At 40.9% G+C, this 26,839-nt stretch overlaps 1 protein-coding gene across 12 annotated transcripts in view; it reads left to right on the top strand.

Annotated features, from left to right (window-relative positions):
- Window positions 1–26,839, top strand: part of tenm3 (teneurin transmembrane protein 3) — a 1,272,390-nt gene that overhangs the window by 1,155,911 nt on the left and 89,640 nt on the right. For all 12 annotated transcript variants that reach the window (XM_049481363.1, XM_049481365.1, XM_049481366.1 and 9 more), the window contains 4 exons: window positions 2,417–2,563; window positions 7,087–7,303; window positions 13,408–13,527; window positions 19,665–19,926. In XM_049481363.1, coding sequence (XP_049337320.1) covers window positions 2,417–2,563; window positions 7,087–7,303; window positions 13,408–13,527; window positions 19,665–19,926 — 746 coding nt within the window. The remainder of the gene's footprint in view (window positions 1–2,416; window positions 2,564–7,086; window positions 7,304–13,407; window positions 13,528–19,664; window positions 19,927–26,839) is intronic.

Consider the following 26,839-nt stretch of genomic DNA (forward strand, 5'->3'; position numbering starts at 1 on the left):
CTATTGGCAGTACTTCTCTACTACAGGCACTAGTCAAGCTGTATGTGTGCATTTGCACGTCTATATCAGCCGTGAGTGCAGCAGAGATCAGCTGAATGTAGCGTTCATTAAATAGGGTGTCCACAAACCTTTGGACATTTATTGAATAATACTGTGATTTTCAGCAGTAAAAGGAAACAGATAGACGGTAAAACCTTCAGCTTAGCGTCAGAAACCTTATTAAACACTGATTCCTGCGGGGCGGCGCCGCTCCGGTGCTCAGGGCTTAATTTGAGAGGGTGTAGGGGAATGCCATCTGCCTGCCATGTTAACAAAAGAGTGATAAAAATCATATCCTTATAAAACCCACACCCACTCCCCTCTCAGTGCACTTTGGATTAATGTCATCTCACCTAAGATTGATATTTTAATACCAGTCACATTTCATTATATATTTATATTTACACAGTTTAATGTAGAATCTGAGCCAAAACCCACAAAACCGCTCAGGAAGTCTACAGTCTGTTTATATTGGGTCACAGCTGGAAACATAAATTAGGTTTTAATGATTTTAAACTCATTGCATTTGAATGGGCTGATGCCTGTGATGAGATGTGACACCGTTAAAAGTTTGAACACTTTAAATTCTGTGTTTTTCATTATTTTAAAATGTTCTGCATTGTAGATTAATATTAAACTCATTCAAACTATAAAGAAAAACATATGGAATTATTTACTAAACATCTCTGCTGGATTTTCTCCGTCAGTTTTATGAGGTAGAGTCTCCTGGAATTCAGGCTTTTTTCAGTTAACAGCTGTGCTGAACTCATCAAGAGTTAATTACTTGAATTTCTTGTCTCTTAATAAAGTGTTTGAGAGCATCAGTTAAAGTAAAGTAGTGAAGAGGTAGAGTTACAGGTATACAGTGAATAGTGAATATTTCAGTAATGTTCTAATACACATCATGGGAAGCAATAATTATTTAACTGAGTAAAGAAAATGATGGTCAGTTAATACAAAACATTTTTTGAGATCTTTGAAACTATCCTCAAGTGCATGTTATGATGGAACTGGCACTCATCAGGATTTGTGAACATAAGGGCCAAAGGATATTGGTAGTATTATGTACAAATTCATATTTCCACTACAGGTGCAGAGAGCAATTTACTTTCACTCTTCTGCAGTAAATACAAATACGAATCTCAGTTTGAGTGCCCCCTTATGGGGGATAGAAGCATAACAGAAGAGTAAAATAACAGGATTTTATACGAAAATGACACGTGTTGCTTTCTGAAGGGAGGAACCATGCATCTCCACCAAATTCCTCCATTACTGTCAGTGGAGCATTAGTTGTATTAAGTAGATATTAAGGGATAAAAATCACAGTAAGTTATCACAGTAAATCCTTGTTTCCATGGCCGGGCCTAGCAACAGTCACTATGCAACAGTAATGAGATTAGTCATTATTATTATTTAAGGGCGGAGTTTAATAAAGGGGCAATTCGAGCAGCCAATCTGTTTGGGTTTTGCTGAGAGGATGATGAAGATGATGATGATGATGACGATGATGAAGATGGTGGTGATGGTGGTGGTGAAGACTCTGGTTTACATTCATGTGAATTTACAGCCGTTGTGCATCTCAGTGTCACCGGCCTGTGCCGAGTCCAGTGTCACTCTGTGTTCACGTTTGACCTTGACCTCTCTCATCTGCCACTTACTCTATTATCTGTGCAGAGGTCTGTCTCTCCCTCTCCCTGTCTCTCTCTCTCTCTATCTGTCTATCTCTCACACTCACACACACAGAGTCACAAGTGCACTGTGTTCTGCTGCAGCCTGTTCTAAAGAGCACTCACCTGTCCACACACACACACAGAGAGACACACACAGAGACACACACCTGAACCCAAAAGCTCAGGTGTATATTAATGAACATACACACATGCATGCCATCTCTCTCTCTCTCTCTCTCTTACACTCACACGTGCTCTTACATACACACACCTGTCTCTCTCTCCCTCTTCCTGTCTCTCTCTCTATCTTACACTTTTAAATACTCACACACTCTCTCATACACACACACTCGCACGCTCTCACACACCTGTCTCTCTCCCTCTCTCTATCTCGCTCTCTCTGTCTATCTATATCTCAAAGACACACACACACACAGAGGCAAAAGTGCACTTTGTTCTGCTGCAGCCTGTTCCAAAGAGTACTCACCTGTGCACACACACACACACACACACACACACACACACGAACCCAAAAGCTCAAGTGTATATTAATGAACATACACACATGCATGCCAACTCTCTCTCTCTTATACTCTTAAACACACACACACACTCTCTCATACACACACACTCACATGCTCTCGCACACACCTGTCTCTCTCTCTCCTTGTGTCTTTGTATTTGACGGAGTGTGTGTGTGTGTGCAGAGGGCTGTCCCGGGCTGTGTAACAGTAATGGCCGCTGCACTCTGGATCAGAACGGATGGCACTGCGTCTGCCAGCCCGGCTGGAGGGGGTCCGGCTGCGACGTCGCCATGGAAACCCTCTGCGCAGACGGCAAGGACAACGAAGGAGGTGAGGGTCGAGATCCGACTGTGTGTGTGTGTGTGTGTGTGTGTGTGTGTGTATATCTGTCTATATATCTTTCTCTGAATGTCTTTCTCATCTATAACTGTCTTTCTGCCTGTGTCAGTCTGTCCAAATGTCTATTCATCTGCCTATCCATCCATTATTCTATCTATCTGTCTCTCTGTCTTTTTGTTTGCCTGTCCATCCCTTAATCCATTTATCTGTGATTGTCTACCTTTCTGTCTGTGCCATTTGTCTCTTCATATATCTTTCTATCTGTCTCTCTATTTGCCTGTCTCTCCGTACGTTAATCCAATTATCTGTGATGTTTATCTTTGTGTCTGTTTGTCTGTCTATACATCTGTCCATCTGTCTCTCTATCCATCTTTCTCTCTGTCTCTCCGTTCACTTGTCTCTCTGTTCGTTAATCCATTCATGTGATGTCTATCTTTGTGTCTGTTTGTCATTCTAACGTCTGTCCATCCTTCCGTTTCTCTATCCATCTTTCTATCTGTCTCTCTGTTTGCCTGTCTGTCCGTTCCGTAATCCATTCATCTGTGTTTGTCTATCTTTGTGTCTGTGTCAGTCTTTCCATCTGTCCGTCCGTCACTTTATTCATTCATCTTTCTATCTGTCCTTCTATCTGTCTGTTGGCCTGTCTGTCTGTCTCTGTCCCTCCATTCATTCATCTGTGACTGTCTGTCTTTTTGTCTCTATCAGTTTATCTTTCAGTCTATCCATCTGTCCATCCATTTATTATTTTATTTTTCTCTGTTTGCCTGTCTGTCCATCCCTCCATTCATTTTTCTGTGATTGTCTTTCTCTGTCTCTGTCGGTCTAACAGTCTGTCCATCCTTCCGTCTCTCTATCCATATTTCCCTTTGTCTGTCTGTCCCTCGATCCATACATCAGTACATCCATCCGCCCATCTGTCTGTCTTTTTATCTGTCCATCCATCTGTTAACCAGTTTGTCCCTCCGTCTCTCAGTCTGTACCTTTGTCTGTCAATCTGTCTGTTTGTCCATCCATCCACCTGTCTTGTCCATCTATTTGTCCATCCTCCCGTCTGTCTGTCTATCATTCCTTTTCAATTCTTTCTGCTCTCTGCTCTCTCTCCTTCAATACACTTTGTTCTCTCTCTCTCTCTCTCTCTCTCTCTCTCTCTCTCTCTCTGGGAGAGATGCCATGCCTCGTGGTCTAACAGACGTCAAGGGAGGATAGAGGGATAGAGGGAACATCTCCCCTTCGCCTGCGTTTAGCTGAGAAAACAAACAGCAGTTGTGTTCGGGACTCCCACTAAGGCTTTAAAGTGATGGTTTGGCCAGAAATCAGATGGACACAGTTCACCCCTGTTAGATTATGTATTTTTGTGTTTTGGGTCATTTTCTTGTTGCTTTACCCAGCACCAGTCCAGCTGGAGGTCATTGATCAGGCTCAAACCATGAAAACACTTTTACCATAGCAACCACTTAGCAACATCTTAGCAAACTCATCTTAGCAAACTCCCTCCACCATGCTTCATAGCTACTTAATGCCACAGCATCTCTGTTGGGCAGTGTGATTTCTCTTTTAGTTTGAGCACATTTGCTATGCTATTTCTAACCAGTTGTATAGTATAGTATAGTAATGGGTTAATTATTTGTTCTCTTAATGTTTTTGCCTTTTTTTAAACCATCAAAGAGTGCTTCAAAGGGTTCACATACATGTCTTTACAGCTGCAGGGGTTTAATTAAGGTTTTAATATATTTTTAAAGCTTTTTAGAATAATATACAGTGATGCGCTGGTGTGTTTTCACTGCTCTGTTTGCTTTTGTTTCATTTATGTTCCTTTGAATACAGTCACGGTTAAAGTGGTGTAAAATGGTCCGTCCAAATGACCATCGTCTTCAGTGCAGATCAGTCAGGACTGTAACAATAAACACAACACACACACACATCTGCAGTGTATTCTGTTATGTATGCTGACCCTAGACCCAGCCACACTAACGTGTGTGTGTGTGTGTGTGTGGGGTGTGTGTTGTCTTTGGAGCACAGATTTATACAGAGGTCAGATCACACATGAAGCAGTTTGGTGATTTTGGACAGGATAAATGTGCGTTCGAGGCTCTTCCAGTAAAACACAGCCTCTCTCTCAGCACTTAGCAATACATATATTCACTCTAAATATGTCCAAAAGTATTTAGAAACAGTCACAATATATTAATTCAGCTTCATTAATGTGTATCCAATGCTGAAATATTGCTTAAATCAAAAATACAAAAAATCGACAGTGCTCCTTATAATCTTGTGCTCCTTATGTAAGTTTTCAGTAAAGTTTCTCCAACACTAAGGCTGGATGCAGCAGCATTAGCATTAGCCGCTAACCGCAGCACTAGCTCTTAGCCAGATCTTTAGTCTGCGTGTTTACTGTGTTAAAACAAGCGAAGTGGGATAAACCGCTAGCCAATGTCAGCCTTGCTTACTGGAATTGTTGTTTTTGCTGCACTGTTTAGATGTAATTATGGAATTACACAGTAATTAATGTACAGTATTTAATTACCAAGGGTTAACATTCCTGCATAGCAGATAGCGCTATTATAATTGTGTGTATGTAGCGTGTGTGTGTGTGTGTGTAGGTGTGTGTGTGTGTTTCAGACTGTCCTACTTAGTCCTTATATTTGCTTTCTTTTCCCCTCGGGGGTCACGTCTCAAATGAAACATGCTGTTCCCTACATAGGGCACTACTTTTTAAGAGATATTCCCCAGAGTGAAAGGAACTGTGAAACCCAAAGGGATGCTAATTCTTTCTGTCTGTCTTGCGCTCTGTGTGTCTCTCTCTCTCTCTCTCTCTCTCTCTCTCACACACACACACACACACACACACAATTCTACAATTAATAAAACAGCCCAGAATGCACAATGTAATTTTAGAACAATGAAAAGGAATGTGTTCTACTGTAATTTTAGGCTAGAGATAGACTTGCTGGTTGGACATGCGTTCACGTAGAGCTTCCACTAGAGGGCAGCAGCTCTCATTAGGCAAGACTCCTAACCTAACAATACATTGACCCAAATCTGTATAAAAAAAAGTAACCCTGTAAGTTTCTCTGTGTAAGAGCATCAGCTAAATGCAGTAAATGTAAAATGTTTACATTACATTACATTACATTACATTTGGCAGACGCTTTTGTCCAAAATGACAGATAAGGTAAAAACATCTTTAGACAGGGCCTAAAGGAGGTCAAAGGGAAATAATAGGATAGAGGAGTGAAGGAGGGGAAGAAGGAAATGAGGTTAGAAGTAGTTAATGTGTTAGAGGTGTTAGGAGAGTAAGTGCTCTTTGAAGAGCTCAGTCTTCAGGAGTTTATTAAAGAAAGTGAGAGATTCTCCTGATCTGGTAGTAGAAGGTAGTTAGAGGTGTTAGGAGAGTAAGTGCTCTTTGAAGAGCTCTGTCTTCAGGAGTTTATTAAAGATAGTGAGAGATTCTCCTGATCTGGTAGTAGAAGGTAGTTAGAGGTGTTAGGAGAGTAAGTGCTCTTTGAAGAGCTCAGTCTTCAGGAGTTTATTAAAGATAGTGAGAGATTCTCCTGATCTGGTAGTAGAAGGTAGTTAGTTAGAGGTGTTAGGAGAGTAAGTGCTCTTTGAAGAGCTCAGTCTTCAGGAGTTTATTAAAGATAGTGAGAGATTCTCCTGATCTGGTAGTAGAAGGTAGTTAGTTAGAGGTGTTAGGAGAGTAAGTGCTCTTTGAAGAGCTCTGTCTTCAGGAGTTTATTAAAGATAGTGAGAGATTCTCCTGATCTGGTAGTGGAAGGTAGTTTGTTCCACCATTGGGGAACTCTGTATGAGAACAGTAAATGTATGTTCAACATAAATGATTCTCTATAGAGTCTAACCTTACCAATGAATTAGCTCTAAAACCTAAAACTTAACTTAACCCTTAAAGCTAACCTTAAACCTGGTCTTAAAATGTTTGGATTAAAGTTTGGGTTAGAGTTGTAGAGTTACCTTCAATAGAAAATAGTTTACTTTTACCTTACAGTTCAGTTTCATTTATTAGACATGCAGTTAAATGTTAGTTGGGCATCTATAATAAACCATCCAAATAAAGTGTTACTCAGTTTACAGATTTCAACATCGACTTTAGAAGCGATGCTGATCTCCCTCCTGCTGTTCTCATGAGCGTATTTGTCACTATGCACTAAGTAGAACATAGTAGACCATATCACTATTAGTACATATTAGTGAGGTTATGAACATGTATTGCACAATAACATAATAATGTAATTATTGTGACAGTTATAGGTGAATGTGTGTATCCATGTGTGTAAATAAGTATATAATCATGTGCACAGGGATGTGTGAGTATGTGGGGTTGAGTTTGCGTGTGTATTTGTGTGTATGAATGTGTGTGGGAGGAGTCTTTATATATGTCAGTATGCATATTTGTGCTTGTATATGTATACAAATACATGCACAGGGATGTGTATTTCTATATACAGTTATATTAACACTGTGTGTGTATGTATATATGTATTTGTGTGTGTGTATAGATGGTCTGGTGGACTGTATGGATCCAGATTGCTGTCTCCAGAGCTCCTGCCAGACACAGCTGTTTTGCCGGGGGTCACCTGACCCAGGTGACATCATCAGCCAGGGCCAATCAGCTTCCTCCCAGCAGGCCGCTCAGTCCTTCTACCAGCGAATCAGCTTCCTTGTCGGCCCTGAGAGCACGCATGTGATTGGTGGAGAGAATCCATTCAACAGAAGGTGAGTATGTCTATATGTGTTGATTTAGCATCCTTTAGCATCCTTGGGGTGTGTCCCAAACTGCACACTACCACACTAAATAGTGAGCTAGAAATGCTGCACCCTCATTAAATAGAGCAATAGAGACAACTATAGAAATATTAAAATAATTATTCACACTTTTCACAATTGTGCCATACATACACACTCAAACAAGCATCAAAAATATAATGTTTGATAAATAAGTTATCCGATTAATCGAATAATCAGAAAAATAAGTGTTAGAATCGCAGAAAACACTAAATGGTTAGGTGCAGCCCTCGCCCTGACCCGTCCCGCTCCCTTTGCTCCTTTAGATTTAATCAGCTCTATTTCTCCAGTCTTCTCTCTCAGAAAATCGTACAGTTACCGTGGCAACCGTGCAGCCTCGCACATTCCCGCTTGTGACCTCCGTAGAGATAATAGCGGTGGAGTGAGCAGGGGCACTGCCCGACCCAGCGGCAGGCCAGCGGCGTCGCCAGAGCCCAGCCTCTGTTTCTATTAAACGCTAATCGCTACCAAGTAGCCCGTTTTCCCAGGGTACTTCTCAATTTACATACAGGAAGTGTAACCATAGCAACCCTCCATCATACCGGAGTACACCGGGGTACTTAAGAGAGGTCACGTCCAAGCTAAACTGGACTGGGATTCCCAGCAGTGCGACCAGCCCGTTAAAGGTACACTAAAAGACACCTCTTCTAATGAATTTAAAGCAGCATTCATTCATCTACATTCAGTTGCACCTATTGCTGACCCATAGCTAACATATTACCAGACAGAACAGGATAATAGTATAGTAGTTTGTTTCTGGGGTGATCCTAGGTGGTTTCTAAGCTGTTACTCAATGGATGCCATGTGATTGCTGTGGTATAGATTATGGTTACAAAGTGTATAGGAGTTGTTTGCTAAGATGTTGCTAAGTGGTTGCTATGGTAAAAGTGTTTTGTGGGTTGCTAATCTGTTGCTATGCCACTGGATGCTATGGTGTTATTTGTTTGTAAGTTGTTTGATTAGGTGTTCCTAAATAGTTACAAAGTTCATGGTACACTGCTGGTTACCAAGGAGTTACTTTGTGGTTTCTAAGGTGTTTCTGTGGTATAGGTGGTAAGTGGTTGCTAAGATGGCGTTGTGCTATAGGTGTTGGTTACTAAGATTTGTTGCTATGCTGCTGGTTGCTAAGGTGTTAGCTGTTTGTTGGATGTTCCTAAATAGTTACTAAGGTGTTACCAAGATGTTGCTATGCTGCTTGCTGTTAAGGTGTTACTTGGTGGTTGCTAAGGTGTTTCTGTGGTATCAGAGGTGGTTGCTAATGTGTTGCCATGCTGCTGGTTGCTAAGGTGTTATTTGTTTGTAGGTTGTTTGATTAGGTGTTCCTAAATAGTTACAAAGTTCATGGTAGGATGTCACTACACTGCTGGTTCCCAAGGTGTTACTTGGTAGTTTCTTCCATGGTATAGGTGATAAGTGGTTGCTAAGGTGGTGTTAGGCTATAGGAGTTGGTTACTAAGATTTGTTGCTAGGCTGCTGGTTGCTAAGGTGTTAGCTGTTTATTAGTCGTTCCTAAATAGTTACTAAGGTGTTACCAAGATTACCAAGATGTTGCTATGCTGCTTGCTTCTGTGGTATCAGAGGTGGTTACTAATGTGTTGCCATGCTGCTGGTTGCTAAGGTGTTAGTTTGTAGTTTGTGGTGTTTCTAAATAGTTACTAAGGTTTTGATAACAAAGATGTTGATATGGTATAGGAGTTGATTGCTAATGTGTTGCTATGCTGCTGGTTGCTAAGGTGTTAGTTAAGTGTTCCTAAATGGTTGCTAATGTGTTGATAACTAAGATGTTCAGTGAATTAACATGGCCTTAATTTGTCTTGAACGGAAAAGAAAATCCATCCCCCAAAGGTCTTAAAAATGTAACATACAGGAAATATAATTTAGCTTTTATTTTTGTGCATTGCATTAAGCAGTTTATTTAATCTTAATTTTGGTGGTTTCGATTTTGCCTGAGTTGAATTAAAATGTTTTAAAAGTCTTGCATTTGATCTCTGTGTACCTGTGGATACCCTGCATAGAGCTGTCTGATAATTCATAAGAAGGGTGTAGATACAGAGGATTCTATAATAAATATAATAACAAATACTTTTTAATTGAAACAAGTGACCAATATGATCAGATCAGCTCTGATTCTAGAGTTCAGAGTCAGGGTAATCACTTAAAACCATTAGCTTAGCTTAGCTTGCCATGTGTATAAATCAGGAAACAAAACTCATTCAACTTTAGAACCACATTAACTGCCCGGTTTTCCCCCTTTCATTTGTGTAAAGCATTAATTTGTTTATTTAGCCCCTCCCCTTCCTCCTCTATCCTCCCGCCCGCGCTGTGGTCGGACTAAAGCCGCCTCATTTCAGTCAATCTCAAGAAGAGCTTGGCAGCAACGCGGCGGCCGTGACAGATATCGCGATTAAGCTACAGCAAACATTTTAATAGGCTCGCTGCCACTGGCCCAGATGTGGGCAAATTAAGCCTGTAATACCGCAGTGGCCAGATAAGGCCGGCTAATCCAATAAGGCTACGTGTAGGCTAATGTGATTAAAACCCAAACGCAGGAAACACGCAGGGCACAGCTGTGCCGAATATGAGCTCTTTCAGCTGGAGAGGAGATCAGACGCAACATGTCCACAAAGTTCAGCTCTGTTAGAATCACCGTCATCCAAACATGTAACTAAATACATCTCAAAATCAGAACTTTACAGAGGAAAATAAAAACTCTATACTTTATAATGGAAGCATTTGTATATTGGTCCTTTTATTACAAAATTCTGCAGCAGTATAAAGGCAACTACTGTCCGATTTACATTACATTTTCAGGATGACCCTGGATTTATTCGATGTATATAGACTAAAAAGAATAATAAAAAAACACATTTAAACATACGTCACACTAACTTACAACTCATTCCACTACTTCCACTACTTTTGTGTTGCTCTGTCACCTAAAATCTCAATTAAATACATTTAAGTTTGTGGTTGTTAGCTAACAAAATGCAAAAAAGTTCAAGGGATATGAATACTTTTGCAAGCCAGGGTAGCTGAGGTGGGATCCTGATCACCTGAGTCACGTGACCCCAAACACACGGTAGTGTTTTTAGACTCTTAAACAGCATAACTTATATGGGTGCGTCTATAAAATAGGCCATTCCTCGTAATTTTTAATAAAAATACATTATTTTTCACTAGTTTTTAGAGTGTGTCAGCAAGTGTGTGTGTGTGTGGGTCAGATTTGCTGATTCAGGATTCCCAGTAAGTAAATAAGAACAGTGTGTGTGTGTGTGAGACTCTATTCAGAGCTCAGTGCTGCCTGTAGGGTACAGTCTGTTCCTCTCAGCCGTCTGTACTGGGAGCACTGGTTTAAGTGGGTCCAGTTCCTGAGTCTGGAGTGGAGGAGGGGGGGTTAAACTGGACTGATCAGTCAGACTGACGGTCCAGTCCGGGATTTACAGAGAGAGAGAGCCCGACCCCTGCAGGGGAGACCGGGAAACCCTGTATCAGATACAATCTGTGAGCTGGAAAGATCATAGGGATCAATTAAGGAGAGAGAGAGGGGGAGAGCAAAGGATCGGGAGAGAGATAGAGAGCAAGGGAGCAGGAGAGAGATGGAGATGAAGACATAGGGAGAGAAATAGAGTAAGAGACAGAGGAAGAGAGAAAAATGGGGAGAGAGTGGTAGAGAGAGTGTGGGAGGGATGGAGAGAGAGAAACAGGGAGAGATGGAAAGGTAGAAGGACAGAGGGAGGGCGAGGGAAGGGTAGAGAGAGAACGAGGGAGGGACAGAGAGGGATAAAGGGAGATGAAGAGGTAGAAAGAGCAGGGGAGTGGGGGAGAGATGGTGATGTAGACATAGGAAGAGAAAGAGTGAGAGAGAGAGAGAGAGAGAGAGAGAGAGAGAGAAAAAGAGACAAACAGGCAGAGAGAAACAGGGAGAGATGGAAAGGTAGAGAGACAGAAGGAGGGCGAGGGAAGGGTAGAGAGAGAATGAGGGAGGGACGGAGAGATATGAAGGGAGATGAAGAGGTAGAGAGAGCAAGGGAGTGAGAGAGAGATAGATATGGAGACATAGGGAGAGAGAGAGAGAGAGAGAGAGAGAGAGAGAGAGAGAGAGAGAGAAAAAGAGAGAAACAGGGAGAGATGGAAAGGGAGATGAAGAGGTAGAGAGAGCAAGGGAGTGAGAGAGAGATAGATATGGAGACATAGGGAGAGAGAGAGAAAGAGAGAAACAGGGAGAGATGGAAAGGTAGAGTGACGGAAGGAGAGCGAGGGAAGGGTAGAGAGAGAACGAGGGAGGGACGGAGAGAGAGAAAGGGAGAGAGGAAGAGGTAGAGAGAGAGAAACAGACAGGTTAGAAAGAGCTGGACGGAGAGAGAGAGGGGTCTATAGAGCTAGAGACAGATCAAGAGAGGTAGAAAGAGCTAGAGAAAGAGAGGGAGGGAGGGAGAGAGAGAAGGATATGATGTGACGGTGGGCTGCTGCAGTTTTATGGCAGGTAATGGATGTGAGTTACGGCTCAGCTGAGAGGATGCCCAGATATTTATGGAGTGTTTACCTGCACACACTGAAGAGAGAGAGAGAGAGAGAGAGAGAGAGAGAGAGAGTGAGAGAGAGAGAGATACAGCACTCTGTGAGGCAGAGGAGAGAGAGAGAGAGAGAGAGAGAGAGAGAGAGAGAGATACAGCACTCTGTGAGGCAGAGGAGAGAGAGAGAGAGAGAGATACAGCACTCTGTGAGGCAGAGGAGAGAGAGAGAGAGAGAGAGAGAGATACAGCACTCTGTGAGGCAGAGGAGAGAGAGAGAGAGAGAGAGAGATACAGCACTCTGTGAGGCAGAGGAGAGAGAGAGAGAAGAGAGAGAGAGAGAGATACAGATACAGCACTCTGTAAGGCAGAGGAGAGAGAGAGAGAGAGAGATACAGATACAGCACTCTGTAAGGCAGAGGAGAGAGAGAGAGAGAGAGATACAGATACAGCACTCTGTGAGGCAGGGGGTCTTCCTTATCAAACAGTGTTACAGTAGCAGTCTCTATATATCCCTGATATGTAAAGGGGTGGATATGTTAGGCAGCAATCGAACAGTCAGTTCTTAAAAGGACAAGCGTATGAATCTGAGACATGTAGAACCAAACTGTGACGTTCTAGATCATGACTGGGTCAGAACATCTCCAGAACATCAGGCAGGTCTTTAAGAAATGGAGTTTAACTTAAAGCACAACTTAACTTCAATACAGAACATAACTTTAATTAAAGATCTGCTGCTTATTCTTATCGAAAATGCATATAAACATCTTATATTTTGTGTTTTAAATAATAATAATTAGTGTTTATCTGTTTTATGATGTCTCTATGAGAGAAAGAGAGAGAGCGAGAGAGAGAGAGGTGTTGGCTCATTAACGTGTGTGTGTGTGTGTGTGTGTGTGTGTGTGTGTGTGTGTGTGTGTGTGTGTGTGTGTGTGTCAGTGAGTGTTGTTCTGCTTATTACCCGTTCACAGAAGCACTAATGAGCTGGATAATTAGCCAATAAACACACAGTGACCACTGCTTACTGACTGACCACTGATTAACCACCTAACCCCCCCATCTCTCTCTCTCTCTCTCTTTCTATTTTTCTCTCTCTCTCTCTTTCACTTTATACCTCTCTCTTTTTCTCTTTTTCTCTAAAATTTCTCTCTATCTCTCTCTCTTGCTCTAACTTTATCTCTCTCTTTCTCTCTCTTTCTTTCTCTACCTGTGGGAGTGTGCCTTTTACTGAGAGAGAGATGTGTGTGAGTGTGTGTGTGTGTGTAGTCTGCGAGTGTGTATGTGTGTGTCTGTGTCGCAATATTGACTCTAGATCTGAAAGTGTGGACATTTAACATGGCTGAGAAGGCTTAGTGATTCATGGGTCACTCATGCAGTAAATCCTATTGACTCTCTCTCTCTCTCTCCGTGTGTGTGTGTGTGTGTGTGTGTTTTTGTGTGTGTGTGTGTTTGTGTGTGTTTGTGTGTGTGTGTGTGTGTGTGTGTGTGTGTGTGTGTGTGTGTGTGTGTGTGTGTGTTTTGCAGCCTGGTGTCTATAATCAGAGGACAGGTGCTGACTGCAGATGGGACGCCCCTCATCGGAGTGAACGTTTCCTTCGTTCATTATCCGGAACACGGATACACCATCACCCGGCAGGACGGCATGTATGTTCTCCACACACACACCTACACACACACACACCTACACATACACACACACACGCACCCCTAAACACACACACACGCACACACACAAAGACAAATATTCCAGTACATACATACAGTATAATTCAAACATTTTAGACACGCCTACTGGACTTGTATTTGGCCTGTACATAGATTATGGCATATTATATGTGTTATATTTACACCAACATGCCAAAAGTCATAGGACAGGATCCTGTATTATATAGGATACCTTATAGTCAATCGAAATGGTGAAAATAGATGTGGCATCAATTTTACAAGTGTCAGAAGATTCAGTAAATAACTCTAACCACAAAACACTGTATATATGTAACTAGCTATCTGTAATGAAAGGTTTAGAGAGAGTGAGAGAAACAGAGATAAAGACGGAGTAGGAGAGAGAGAGTTAGAGAAAGCGAGGAGGAGAAAGAGTTGGAGTAAGAGAATGGGTTAGAGAGAGTTATTTAAAGGGTAGAGAGAGACAGAGTGAGGGAAAGAAGCAGAGAGATAGAGAGAGGTTCACTCATTTTTTTTGTATATATTGTCATGCTTAGCATCAGTCAAGATTATATAGTTTGGCAAATACAGAAAATAATTTAAGTTTTTGGATCTCAACAATAGGTGTAATCTATACAGGAGGGTCCAAACTTTTGCGTAACACTCATACTTGTGTATTTATATGTAATAATACAAACAAACACACCAGGCATCATAATTCTGATGTCTTAATGTTACTGTTGAATAATTGACTGAGTGTTACTCTGGTGTAACACACTAACACACACCGTGGGGGCCTTTTTTTTGGTGCACAGGGTGCTGCTTATGTATGCAATGCAGTGTGTGTGTTTGTGCACTCTCAGCCCATCTGCATGCTTATCTCCCAAGATCATCTGCTGTAAACGGCAGCGGCGGCGACTCGAACCGCTCTGTTTAAAATGCATTAGATTTACAAGGACAGAATCAATCAGTGATGGAACAGCACTAACACACACACACACACACACACACACACACACACACACACACATCGTTATTACAACACACACACACACACCTGTATAACAACACACACTTGAGCCTGATCACTCACTCAGCGTACCTACAGCATACACACCTCCAGTCTGAGTGTGTATCAGAATTTTATGACAAATGGACCAATAGAAATGCTCCGAAATGACTTTGGATCAAACCTTTTTGACTTCCATCGAACGTTTCCTGTGTTTTTCTGCTGTAAAGTTGCCGTTTTTGTATGAAGTGATTCATAATGACAGCCGATCTTTAGTGACAAGTCCTGATTTTGCCTTTTTGGACACCAACAAAGCATCCATGTGTGGAGGCACCATGTGCAGCACCATAATCAACGGTGTGTTGCATATAATTTTAGATTTACCACTTTTGGTCCGCATTAAATGGCATTTGAGAGCCTACATTCTCTTTTGCTGGATTCCTGGACATAGTGGCATTGGGGGCAATGAAAAAGCGGACATTTTAGCAAGGGAAGCAAGAAACCAGGAACTTTCTTGGAACTGTGTCCCAATTACAGATGCCTACTATCTAGTCAACGTTCACTGTAGAAGAACATGGCAAGATGAATGGTCCAGCACTCCACAAAATAAACTGTATGGAATATCCCCAATAATTAATAGTAAATGCAATATGGACTTCCTTAATAGACAAGATCAGACAATCATGACTAGGTGCCGAATTGGACATACTGCTCTTACCCACCGTCACCTCCTGGTTGGCGAACGGACTCCAGCCTGCCAGTTCTGTGATACTCCTCAAACTATTAAACATATCTTAGTAGACTGCCCTGCACTTTTAACCATCAGAAATGACTTTTATAGGATTACAAAAGTGAAAGAACTGTTTGAAAAGATTCCACCAGCTAAAATACTTAATTTTCTGGAAGTCCTTCATATTAAGACACTGATTTAAGTCTGTGATGCTCAAAATATGAACATTGTTGGTGCCATAAAATAGCCACCATGTTGCTGATATGGCACAAAATTAAAACAAACAAAAATTGAGAGCCCAGACAATGTCTAGGTGTGCTGTTTCAGCAGGACAATGCTCGTCCACACACTGCTGCTGCATCTTAAGAGCTTTGAGTCTTGAAGACACTGCAGATACTTTACCATTTCCAGCTGCTGTATCTCCAGATCTTTCCCTGATTTTAGAAAATGTGTGGGATGTGTTTCTATTGGACGCTCTATCAACACTTCTATTAACACCCCTACCGCAAAATGTGCAGCAACTGTGTGAGAATATTGGAGCTATTGTGGGATGGATTGTCACAGGAGGAACATTAGGAACCTCTTTACATTAGCAACTGCAACTTTTATCTCCCTTCTCAATAACATTACAATCCCACACTTCCTTCTGGGTGCAACTGTGACTACGTTCACATTACAAGCCACATTGCTCAAATCCGAATTTTTACTCAGATCAGATTTGTCTAGCTTGACGGTTCACATTCACTGTAAATGTAAGTGATCTGTATCGGTGTGTAATGTGAACGCAGAATGTGTTCCTGCAACGCCCCCTTACATACTGCACATTGATACCTGTATAAACGCCTCCTTCTTCACTAACAACAAAAACCCTCATATTAGAGAGAGGAGAGACTCGTAGCTTTATAAAGGGAAATGGATGAGTTAGCAGCTCATATGTGGAGCATCTTTTACTGGAGTGGAGAAACAGGAAACAGCTGCTCTGAAGTTCATGCTCAGGTCCAGGAGGTGAAAAAAGGACAGGCGGTTTGCTTTTGCTGTTTTTTTGCAGCTATAGCTGTACAGCTGCACCAAGAGATGCAGTGTGGGTATGAGAGAGAAGAACATAGCGCTAATGCTAATGCGTAAAAGAGTAAAAAGACGCATGAATTCCGCATGATTTGACTGTTCACACTCATGTTGCATGTCCATGGATCGGATATGTTTCCAATTTAGGACCACATATATGAGTGGCTTAAATCTGATTTGAGAAACTTTTACACAGCCATGAAAAAATCAGATCTGAACCACATTGAGCAAAAAATCCGATTTGATTAACTTCAGCGTGGTAATGTGAACGATGGCAATGGTTTTTTATTCATAAATTAAAACCAACGTTTAGAAACTCTAACTGATGTAATCATAAACATACAGTTTATGGGAAGCTCTGGTTCAGCTGATAGATTAGGATGACGTGTATTGATATGTATGAATGTATTGATATAGCTTATGAATTAATCTTGAACTGTTGTTGCTTTAGTAGTGGCCTTGGTCTTTTATAGCATTTGAATATTAGTCTGCTCATTATTATTCACATACACACAAACAGAGAGAGAGGAAAAAAGAGAGAGAGAGGGAAAGAGAGATAAAGAGAGAGAGAGAGATAAAGAGAGAGAGAGATAAAGAGAGAGAGAGAGATAAAGAGAGAGATAAAGAGAGAGAGAGAGAGAGAGAGAGGATAAAGAGAAAGATAGAGACGTGGTAGTGTATGAGGAGGAACAGATGTAATAGAAAGCGTAAATGTGTCTAGAGAGCGGAGAGAAATTAGGGAGTGTGTGAGCGGTAGATTGAGGCAGAGAGACTGTAAGAGGTGTGTGTGTGTGTGTGTGTGTGTGTGTGTGTGTGGGTAGGGGGAGTAAAATGTGAGATTAGCCACTCAGGCAGCTGTAGGACCTCTTAAACTACACAGCTAGAGAAGAGAGAGAAAGAAAGAAAAAAAGAAAAAGAGAAGAAGGGATAATCAAAGCTGGTCATCAACACAGCTGTGTGAGCCCAATCATCAGCTTTAGACCCTCTCTTTTTCTTTTTCTCTCTCTCTTTCTCTCTCTCTCTCTCTCTCTCTCTCTCTCTCTCGCTCTCGCTCTGTGTGTGTGTGTGCCTTCCCTCCTTTATTGGTGAGGAATAATATGTGCGAGTGATGAAGGAGTGAGGGAGGGGGATAGATGTAGAAAAAAAGAGAAAGATGGATAGAGACAGATGGATTAAGAGAGGAAAAAGGTAGATAGAGAGATGGAGAGACCGGCAGACAGGAATATATAGAGAGGGAGAAGAGAGAAATGGTGAGAGTGTAGGAGAGATGTGAAAAAAGATGGAGAGAAAGGGGAAAGATGGATGGATAGAGAGAGATTGTGATAGAGAGAAAGATGGTGTGATTTATATCTATATAATTGTGTGAGACAAAAAAAATAGAGAAATAGAAAGATGAAAGAAATGGTGGAAGTAAGAGAGGTGAAAAAGAGAACTAGGGAGAGAGAGATCGTCTGTGTATGTGTAGATATACACATATATACACACACACAAACACACACACACACACATATATATATATATATATATATATTTAGGGTTAGTGCAAAAGAGAGATTGTGAGAGACATTGAGAGAGAGATTGTGTGAGAGTGATGGAGATGGAGAGAGTTGCATAAATAACGAAAGAGATATAGTGAAGCAGATGAAGAAAGAGAGAGGTGGGCTATAGAGATAGTATGAAAGAGAGACTTTGAGAGAAATGGATAGAAAGATGGTGAGAAAGAATAAAAGAGTGTGAAAGACAGAAATGGATAGAGAGAGAGAGAGAGTGTAAAACAGACTTTGTAAGAAATGGATAGAGAGTGTGTGTGTATGTGTGTATGTGTGTATGTGTGTATATGTGTGTATATATATATATATATATATATATATATATATATATATATAGAGAGAGAGAGAGAGAGAGAGAGAGAGAGAGAGAGAGAGAGAGAGAGAGAGAGAGAGAGAGAGAGAGATGGTGGTGTAAAAGAGAGACCGAGAAATAGAGAGAGACAGCCAGAGTAAGAAAGAGGGAAGAGAGACAGAGATAGAGAAAGAGGAGGTAAGGTGTCTATAGAGAGATTGTGAGAGAGATTGTGTGTGAGCGAGTGAGAGGATAGGATGGATGGAGAGAGTGAGAGACAGACAGTTGGGAGAGGGTGAAAGAGGGCGCGAGAGCAGTAGCTGGGGGTGGATCTGTTATTTGAACAGGAATGCAGTAATAAAAAGGACGCTCACATTATCATACACTTTTCACTCTGGGTTGTGAGAGCTGCTGCCGGATCAGACAGGTTAAGAGCAGAGACAATTAAACACACACTCACACACACACAATCTCCCTCTCTCTCTCACGCACTCGCGCACACACACAGTCGCACACGTCCTACTTCATGTCTAATTCATCTGGGTGTCTCACCCCTGCTCCTCATCATCCACATCCCTCTTCTATCAGCCTGCAGGACATAAAAATTACATGGGTTTGTCTTATTTTGGAAGTGAGTGAGAGAAAGAGAGAGAGTGTGTGTGTGTGTGTGTGTGTGTGTGTGTGTGTGTGTGTGTGTGTGTGTGTGTGTGTGTGTGTGTGTGTGTGTGTGTGTGTGTGTGTGTGTGTGTTGCTGAAAGAGAGAGGCGTATCACGATAGAGTGGCGTCAGATTTTATATTATGTCATTTAACATTAAATAAATATACATATTAATCTTTATATATTTTATTTGAGTGAAATGAACATTATTTTATTATATAAACTACGGACAACGTTTCTCCCAAATTCCAATAAAAATATGGTCATTTATAGAGCATTTATTTGCAGAAAATGAGAAATGACTGAAATAACAAAAAAGATGCAGAGCTTTCAGACCTCAAATAATGCAAAGAAAACAAACAAGTTCATATTCATAAAGTTTTAAGAGTTCAGAAATCAATATTTGGTGGAAAAACACTGGTGGTTTTTAATCACAGTTTTTTTTTTCATGCATCTTGGCATCATGTTCTCCTCCACCAGTCTTACACACTGCTTTTGGATAACTTTATGCTGCTTTACTCCTGGTGCAAAAATTCAAGCAGTTCAGTTTGGTGGTTTGATGGTTTGTGATCATCCGTCTTCCTCTTGATTATATTCCAGAGGTTTTCAATTTGGTAAAATCAAAGAAACTCATTATTTTTAAGTGATCTCTTATTTTTTTTTCTAGAGCTGTAACACTCTAAACAGTCTCTCATTAGGGTCAATATGTATTAACTCTTTAAATGTTATGGAAGAACATATTTATGGGTGGAGCCCAGATCAGTTTTGTGTGTTTCTTTCGTAAACCAATCAAATCCACCCTCTCTTTTCTCAGGTTTGACATCCTGGCCAATGGTGGGGCGTCTCTGACCCTGAGTTTTGAGCGCGCTCCGTTCCTGACGCAGCAGCGCACCGTATGGGTTCCCTGGAACGTGTTTTACGTGATGGACACTCTGGTGCTGAAGAAGGAGCAGAACGATATTCCCAGCTGTGATCTGAGCGGCTTCATCAGACCCAGCCCCCTCATCCTCACCACCCCGCTCTCCACCTTCTTCAGATCATCCCCGGAGAACGGACCCATCATACCGGAGACACAGGTAACAACCTCTGCATTTAGAGAACCGGGAACAAGTTTACACGTTCTAAAGGATCTCGGTATGTTCAGCAGGTTCAAGATGCAGGTTTGCTATATATAACAATATGTGGATTTAAGGAACCATATAGGATTATATGATTCCACCTTTTTGGTGGTAAGAAGATAGATATATTGTAGTATTGCAATATTTTTGATTGTAATTCTATATTGATATCTATCAGTATAGTTTAGATGTAAAGATCGGTGGCAGATTCATTCTGTGTTCTCTATAAACCCCGCCCACTATATATATATATATTTTTTTTTTTATAACTTTGATTATCATAAATATATTAACATGTATTTATTCTATGACAGTTTAAATATAATTTGATTTAAATAGTTCCCTATATATATTGTTACAAACAGTATCACAATATATATATTGGGATATAGTTAATCATAACCCCTGTATCGTGAAATATATCGTACTGCCAAATTCTTGCCGATACACAGCCCACACAACTCGGAATGCAGCAGTATAGGTACCGATTTAAGGTGACTTCTTCTGAGGGAGGGATCTGTACCTACTGTCCGTGGCAAGTCAGCAGATGAGGGAGGTATAAGAAGAAGGTAGAAGGTATAGGTAGAAGTAGTGCTTTTATCACAGTTACGCATGAACTGGCTTGATGGTGTTTTGCCATTTAGCACAAGCTAACATTAATATGTAGTTTTATTTGCCTAAAAGTGACAGAGACCATAAAAAAGTGGCTTGTTCTGATCTCTTTATATTGGAGATAGAATTTCATGAATATATATATTTTTTAATGCCCATAGACCTATTCTAACTTGTGTAAAAACAGGTATAATATGTCCCCTTTAAGAATATAGAAATTGTAGAAATATTGGAGAACCGAAAAATAGGAATTTTAGAATCTATATTGGAATACAGGAATACTAAAATACATATAGCAACAAATTAATACATGGATGTATAAAGGAGTACCTGAATTCTTATAGGAATGTGCAAATCTGTGTAGTAATATATATATATACATAGCAACATAGGAATTCAAGGAATATTGAAAGCAGTACAATAACATATATAGTATAAGGATCCATGAAGGAATATAGAATTATCAATGAACCCTTAATCTTACCAGAGAAACAAGTTACATTTGGATTTTATATGGATTATAGATGGTAAAATGATGGAAAATCTGAATAAATAAGACGTATTTTATGGACTCTCTTTGCCACATTACAGCCTGTATGTATTCCTTTACCATAAATGGTGTTTTATAAAGTTGTATTCCCTGAAATCTTCTCCAACTTAACTTTCTCTGCATCTTTGTTAACTTTGTTTATTAAGAGTATAAGTTGGCTGTCTCTTTAGTAGAAGAGATCTGAAATAAATTACGATGCTCCACCTGCAGTGAACCTATACGATAGTAAAGAATTCTTAAGGTGTCCAGTCAGTGTCAGGACGCTGATGGTGGGCTTTTCTAATTAAGTGTATTCTTACTGTAGTTCACTGCTGCTTTAGTGTGAGTCCCAGTCCCGTTTCTAACGTTCTCCTGACATGTTTGTACTGCGGCCTGTCAGAAACACAGCGGATGATCAGCGAGCCTCCAATTAGACGGGTTCGGCTGTCGCTGTAGATATTTGTATTTTTCTATTGAAACGAGGCAGGCGGAAGGCATGGAAATAGACTATAAGAATGCAGGAATATGTGAACCTATATAGGACTTTATACAAACAACTATCTCTCTCTCTATATATATAGGTAATTAGGAAGCATATAGGAATATAGGAATCCGTATTGAAATACAGGAATTTCCACATTGCAATATAGGAATGCTAAAATATAACATATAGCAACAAAAAAATGTGTGGATTTATGAAGGAGTAGCTGAATTTCTATTGGAATGTGCACATCTATATAGGAATATATAAATATAGAAAGCTGTAAAGCACTATAGAAATACTGAAAGCAGTACAATAACGTATATAGTGTAAGGATCCATAAAGGAATATCGGAATTCATATAGGAATATAGAATTGCAAATTACTGTTAGCGGGGTGTAAGAATGCAGGAATATAGGAATTTATATGGCACTTTATGCACACAACTCTGTTTATTGGTATATAGGAAGCTATAAACAGGAATATAGGATCCCTAATGGAGTATAGGAAACTAGATGGGACTTTATGCAAACAACTCTGTATATAGGTATATAGGAAACCATAGACAGGAAGAATATAAGATCCATAATGAAATATGTGAAACTATAAAGGTGCTGTACGTATGCAGACATGGAATATGGAATCCATATATGAATCCATATTGGAATATATGGACAGGATGCGGAACGCTGTGAAAGTTTCCAAACTCTTGTTCAGACCTCAGTTCACCAGCAGTGTACGAGCGTCTCCGTCCCACCCGGAGGAATGTTCTGGTTGCTGTACTGCAGCTCGTATTCACAGGGACGGAGCAGAAATCCGACAGCTCCGAGGAATGTCTGGAGTCGGAGATGTTATTCCTGGCCTGTGTCTGATCCCAGCCACCACATGTGGAACGCCGAAAAATAAAAAAAGGAAAAGTTTGAGCGGCCAAAAGCTGGAATCCGCCAGCCTCGGTCTGACCCTCCCGGCCTGAAGAGAATAAAGAGTGAACGTTTTATATCCCGCAGACCAAGAACACTGCCCAGCTCGCTTCTAATGTAACACACACACACACACACACACACACAATCCCCCATAAGCTCCACACACACACCGGCTGGAGGTCTGCAGGGCTGACGGAGCTAACGGGTCGCTGTCTGTATGAAGAGAGGACCATAAATCTCTTCATCCGTTTTATCTGCAGGTTCTTTAATGTCCGGATCTCGCCGCGTGTCGTCCGGCGCTCCAGGACCGGTTCCCCCGCGCCAGAACCCGCTCAGCCGCTCCGCCTCCTTACGGCCAGAAAAATCTGCCTAAATTCAACATCCTCTCCCAATAAAAGAGGGATCAAAAACTCACAAAGACTCTCTCTCTTTCTTTCTCTCTCTCTCTCTCTCAGTTTTTCTTTTCAATTAATTCAGTTCTTATTCAGTACATTGATTCCTTCTCTCTCTCTCTCACTCACTCGTCCTTGTATTTTCTTTCTCTCTGTCTTTCTTTCTTGCTTACTCTTCTGTTTCTTTAACCACCTTCCATTATTTTCTTCATTTCTTTCTCTTCTTCACACTTCACCCTTTTTCCTATTTCCTTTTCCTGTTTCTTTTTTGTCTCAATCACTCCTGCCTTTTTCTGTCGCTGCTTTCTTTCTCTCTCTATTCTTTATTCCTCTTTCTTTTATGCCTGTTTTCCAGCATTACTTTTTTGCCTTTTTCACCCTTCCTTCCCCCTCTCCTTTTCCCTCTCCTTTTCTTTACCTTTTCACTCTTTTCCCTGTTTCCCATTCATGCTTTCGCTCTTTTAGTTTCATCATAATTTCACTTCTCTCAATTTCTCTCTCTCTCTCTCTCTCTTTTCCACACTTCACTCTTTCTCCTATTTGTTTTTATTCATCTTTGTCTCAGTCTCTCCTACTTTGTTCTGTCCCTGCTTTCTGTCTCTCTTTTTTATCCCTGTTTCTCTCTTACCTCTTACTTTCCCACCTTACTTTTCTTGCCTTTCCCCCCCTTTCTTCCCCCTCTCTTTTCCCCTCTCCTTCTCGCTCTTTTCCTTCTTTCCCATTCATGCTTTTGCTCTTTTATTTTTATCATAATTTCATCTTCAATTTCTTTCCCCTCTCTCTTTCTGTTTCCTCTATCTCTCTCTTGCTCTCTCTTTCTCTTCTTCACACTTCACTCTTTCTCCTATTTCTGTTTCTTTTCCACCTTTGGCTCAATCTCTCCTGCTTTGTTCTGTCCCTGCTCTCTTTCCCTCGTTTGTCTTGTTTTTTTGCACTTTTCCTTTATCCGTTTCTGTTTTTTTTCTAGCTTTATTTTTCTTTTCTTTCTCCTCTTCTTTTCTTTCCCTTCTCACTCTCTTCCTTCTTTCCTTTTCTTGCTTTTTTCTCTCTAAAGCAGTTTCTCTGAATTCTTGTTCATTGTTTTTCTTCTTTTTTTTCCATCATAATTTAGTGTTCTCTCGATTTCTTTCCCCTTTTTTCTCCTTCTCTTCTTCAATCTCCACTCTTTCTCCTATTTCTGTTTCTTATTTACCTGTCTTATCTCCATCTCTCCTACTTTATTTTGTCCCTGCTCTCTTTTTTCTCCTTTTTTTCTTCTCTTTATTTCTTTCATTTTTCTCTTTTTTTTTTGTTCTTTTCACTTTTTTCCTAAATTTCCTTCGGGATAAATAAAGTATCTATCATCTTTTACCCCTTTATCCAGTCGCATGCTTGCCCTGCTTTTCTTCTTTCCTCTTCCCCTCTTTCCTTGTCTTTCCTCTTTTGCTTCCTCTCCTTTTTTTTTCCTCTTTCACTCTCATTTTTTTTCCCCTCTCATTTTCTTTCCCCTCTTTCTCTCTCCCTTCTTTTCTTGCACACAGTTGTCTCTGGGTTTTTTTCACCTTCGCTTTTTCCTTCTTGTATTTCTAGCATAATTTCCCTCCTTTCTGTTTCTTTTCCCTTTTCACTTTTGTAGATCTTTCTCTCCTTTCTTTCTTTGAGTCTCTCTCTCTCTCTCTCTCTCTGGTGTGGGTGTAGTGTTTAGTGCAGCTCGTTCGCTGTGTTGCGACTCCGCTCCGAGACAAAACGCAGATAAATCACGTCCTCGTTGTGGTTTTACACAGACATCTCTCACTGTTCTCTCTTTCTCTCGCTTCCATCCCTCGCTCCGTCTCCCCTCCACACTCCGTCTGATTTGAATTAGAGCTGGAGCTCTGGGTGAAACTCTAAACAGAGCTAATCAGACTGAATGAAGTTCAATTCTGGCTCTTTCTCTCTCTCTCTCTCTCTCTCTCTCTCTCCCTCTTTCTCTCTCTCGTGCTGAAATGATGAACAGGCGTTTTCTGGGCTGTAACTCTGAACAGACACTGCATGTTTGCCGCTTGGCCGGCGGCGCGAGCTGGAAAATCCCACCAGATGTGATGAATAGAAGATCTAGTGCTGCTGCTCTGGATCTGGCCACAAGTTTATGGACACTTGTAATGTACAGGGTCTGTTTCCCAGACAGGGATTAAGCCTAGTTTTATATTTTCCTTTCAATGTAAAATCCTTTCAGAATGCTTCATAGTCCAAGACTAATCCTAATCCTAATCCCTGTCTGGGAAATTGCCCTATGGTGTTTTAACTGACTGGAGACTGTGTAGACTGGGTCGACTGATTAATCCAGTAATGGGCTAGGATTAGGACCAGGGTAAGGTTTAGGACCAAGCTGAATGTGATCTTTAAGTCTGGATTGATGTAAGGATAATGGTAGTGCTAGGCTGGGTTTAGAACAAGTTTATCTTTAGATTTTAGGTAAGATTTTAGAATCAGGACTGGGTTTAGGAACATGATGAGTGTTAAATTTTGATTTTAGATAAGATTAGGATCAGGACTAGGTTTAAGAACATTATGAGGGTTAAGTTTAGATTTTAGGTAATGTTTCAGATTAGGATTAGAACCAGGACAACATTCAACATTGGGTTTGGGTTAAAGTTGGGTTAAGGTTTAGGACCTGGACTAGGGCTAGGTTTAGAACCAGTCACTGTTAGCTTAAAGGTTTGGATTTAAGTTAAGATTATGAATTTGTGTTAGTACCAGGACCAAGATAGATAAAGCTTTTGCTTAGAATTTGCAGGTTTTTCTTGCATATTAATCCAAAATTAAGCTCTTAAACTCTGGTCAGGTGGTGTATTTTCCCACCCGCTGCATATCTCGGCGGTGCACAGCTTATTTTCCCTCCAGTTTAATGAAATATCATTGATTTTATTGTTTACAGCGTTCTAGATCAGTTTTCATAACCATTAGAGGGTTTTTTCAGGGCCTGTGTAACTTAATCACAAAGTAAAACGGTCGTCAGCGTGGTGGCTTTAATGGTCCGTATCAAATGAACCCTTTAAGCCTGTTTCATCTTCTCTCTCTCTCTTTTTCTTTCTCTAAACGAGTGAGCGATTGCCATATGCTGGTGTTTCGGCGCTCGCCCCCGCAGCACACAATAACACCGCTACACACACCGAGCACGCCGGCTCACGCAGTGTGTGTGTGTGTTATTGCCAGTTTACTGCGCCAGTGTCTAATGAAAGATCATGCAGGGGTGCAGCCCAGAGGCCTATAGATTCACCCCTTAAACACACACACACTTTCTTGATAATTACGATGCTGTGTCAGCTGCGGTTACTGTGACAGTGCTTGGTGCTTCCAAGTTCTGTGTGTGTGTGTGTGTGTGTGTGTGTGTGTGTGTGTGGAATCCAGGCTGATCCATTAATCTGGTGAACTCTGAGTGTAACCTTCAGCTGCTTCCATTTGTTGCCTTTTTGATCTTTTTATTTTTTACCTATTTGATTGATTAGCATTGTCGCTAAGCTAGCTTATACCACACACAACCACTGTGGTCCTGTACTCATCCCACAATCCCAGTGAGACAGAGAAATAAAGGAGAGAAAAAGAGGTAGAAATGTGGGAAAGAACGAAAAGGAGAACGACAGGACAAAGTGAGATAAAGAAAAAATTGAAAGATTGAGACGTCAGAGAAAAGCATGTGAAGATATGGAGAACAGAGAGAGATATTGATAGAGAGAAAGAGAGAGAGAGAGAGAGAGAGAGACCGGGGAGCATGGAAAAAGAACAAAAGAAAAAGAGTGTGTGGGGAAAAAGGTTAGAGCGAAAGAGTAAGAGAGAAAACCGTGAGTGTAAGATGGGTAATTAAAGAGAGGGACAGATGAAGGGCATCAAAAAAGGAAGGAGAGATTAAAATGGGAGGGATAGAGTTAGAAAGCAATGGCGTGAATAAAGACAAAGAGAAAGGAATGTGCTGAAA

Source organism: Astyanax mexicanus, chromosome 7, assembly GCF_023375975.1.
Source record: "Astyanax mexicanus isolate ESR-SI-001 chromosome 7, AstMex3_surface, whole genome shotgun sequence".
Classification (NCBI taxonomy): Eukaryota; Metazoa; Chordata; class Actinopteri; order Characiformes; family Acestrorhamphidae; genus Astyanax; species Astyanax mexicanus.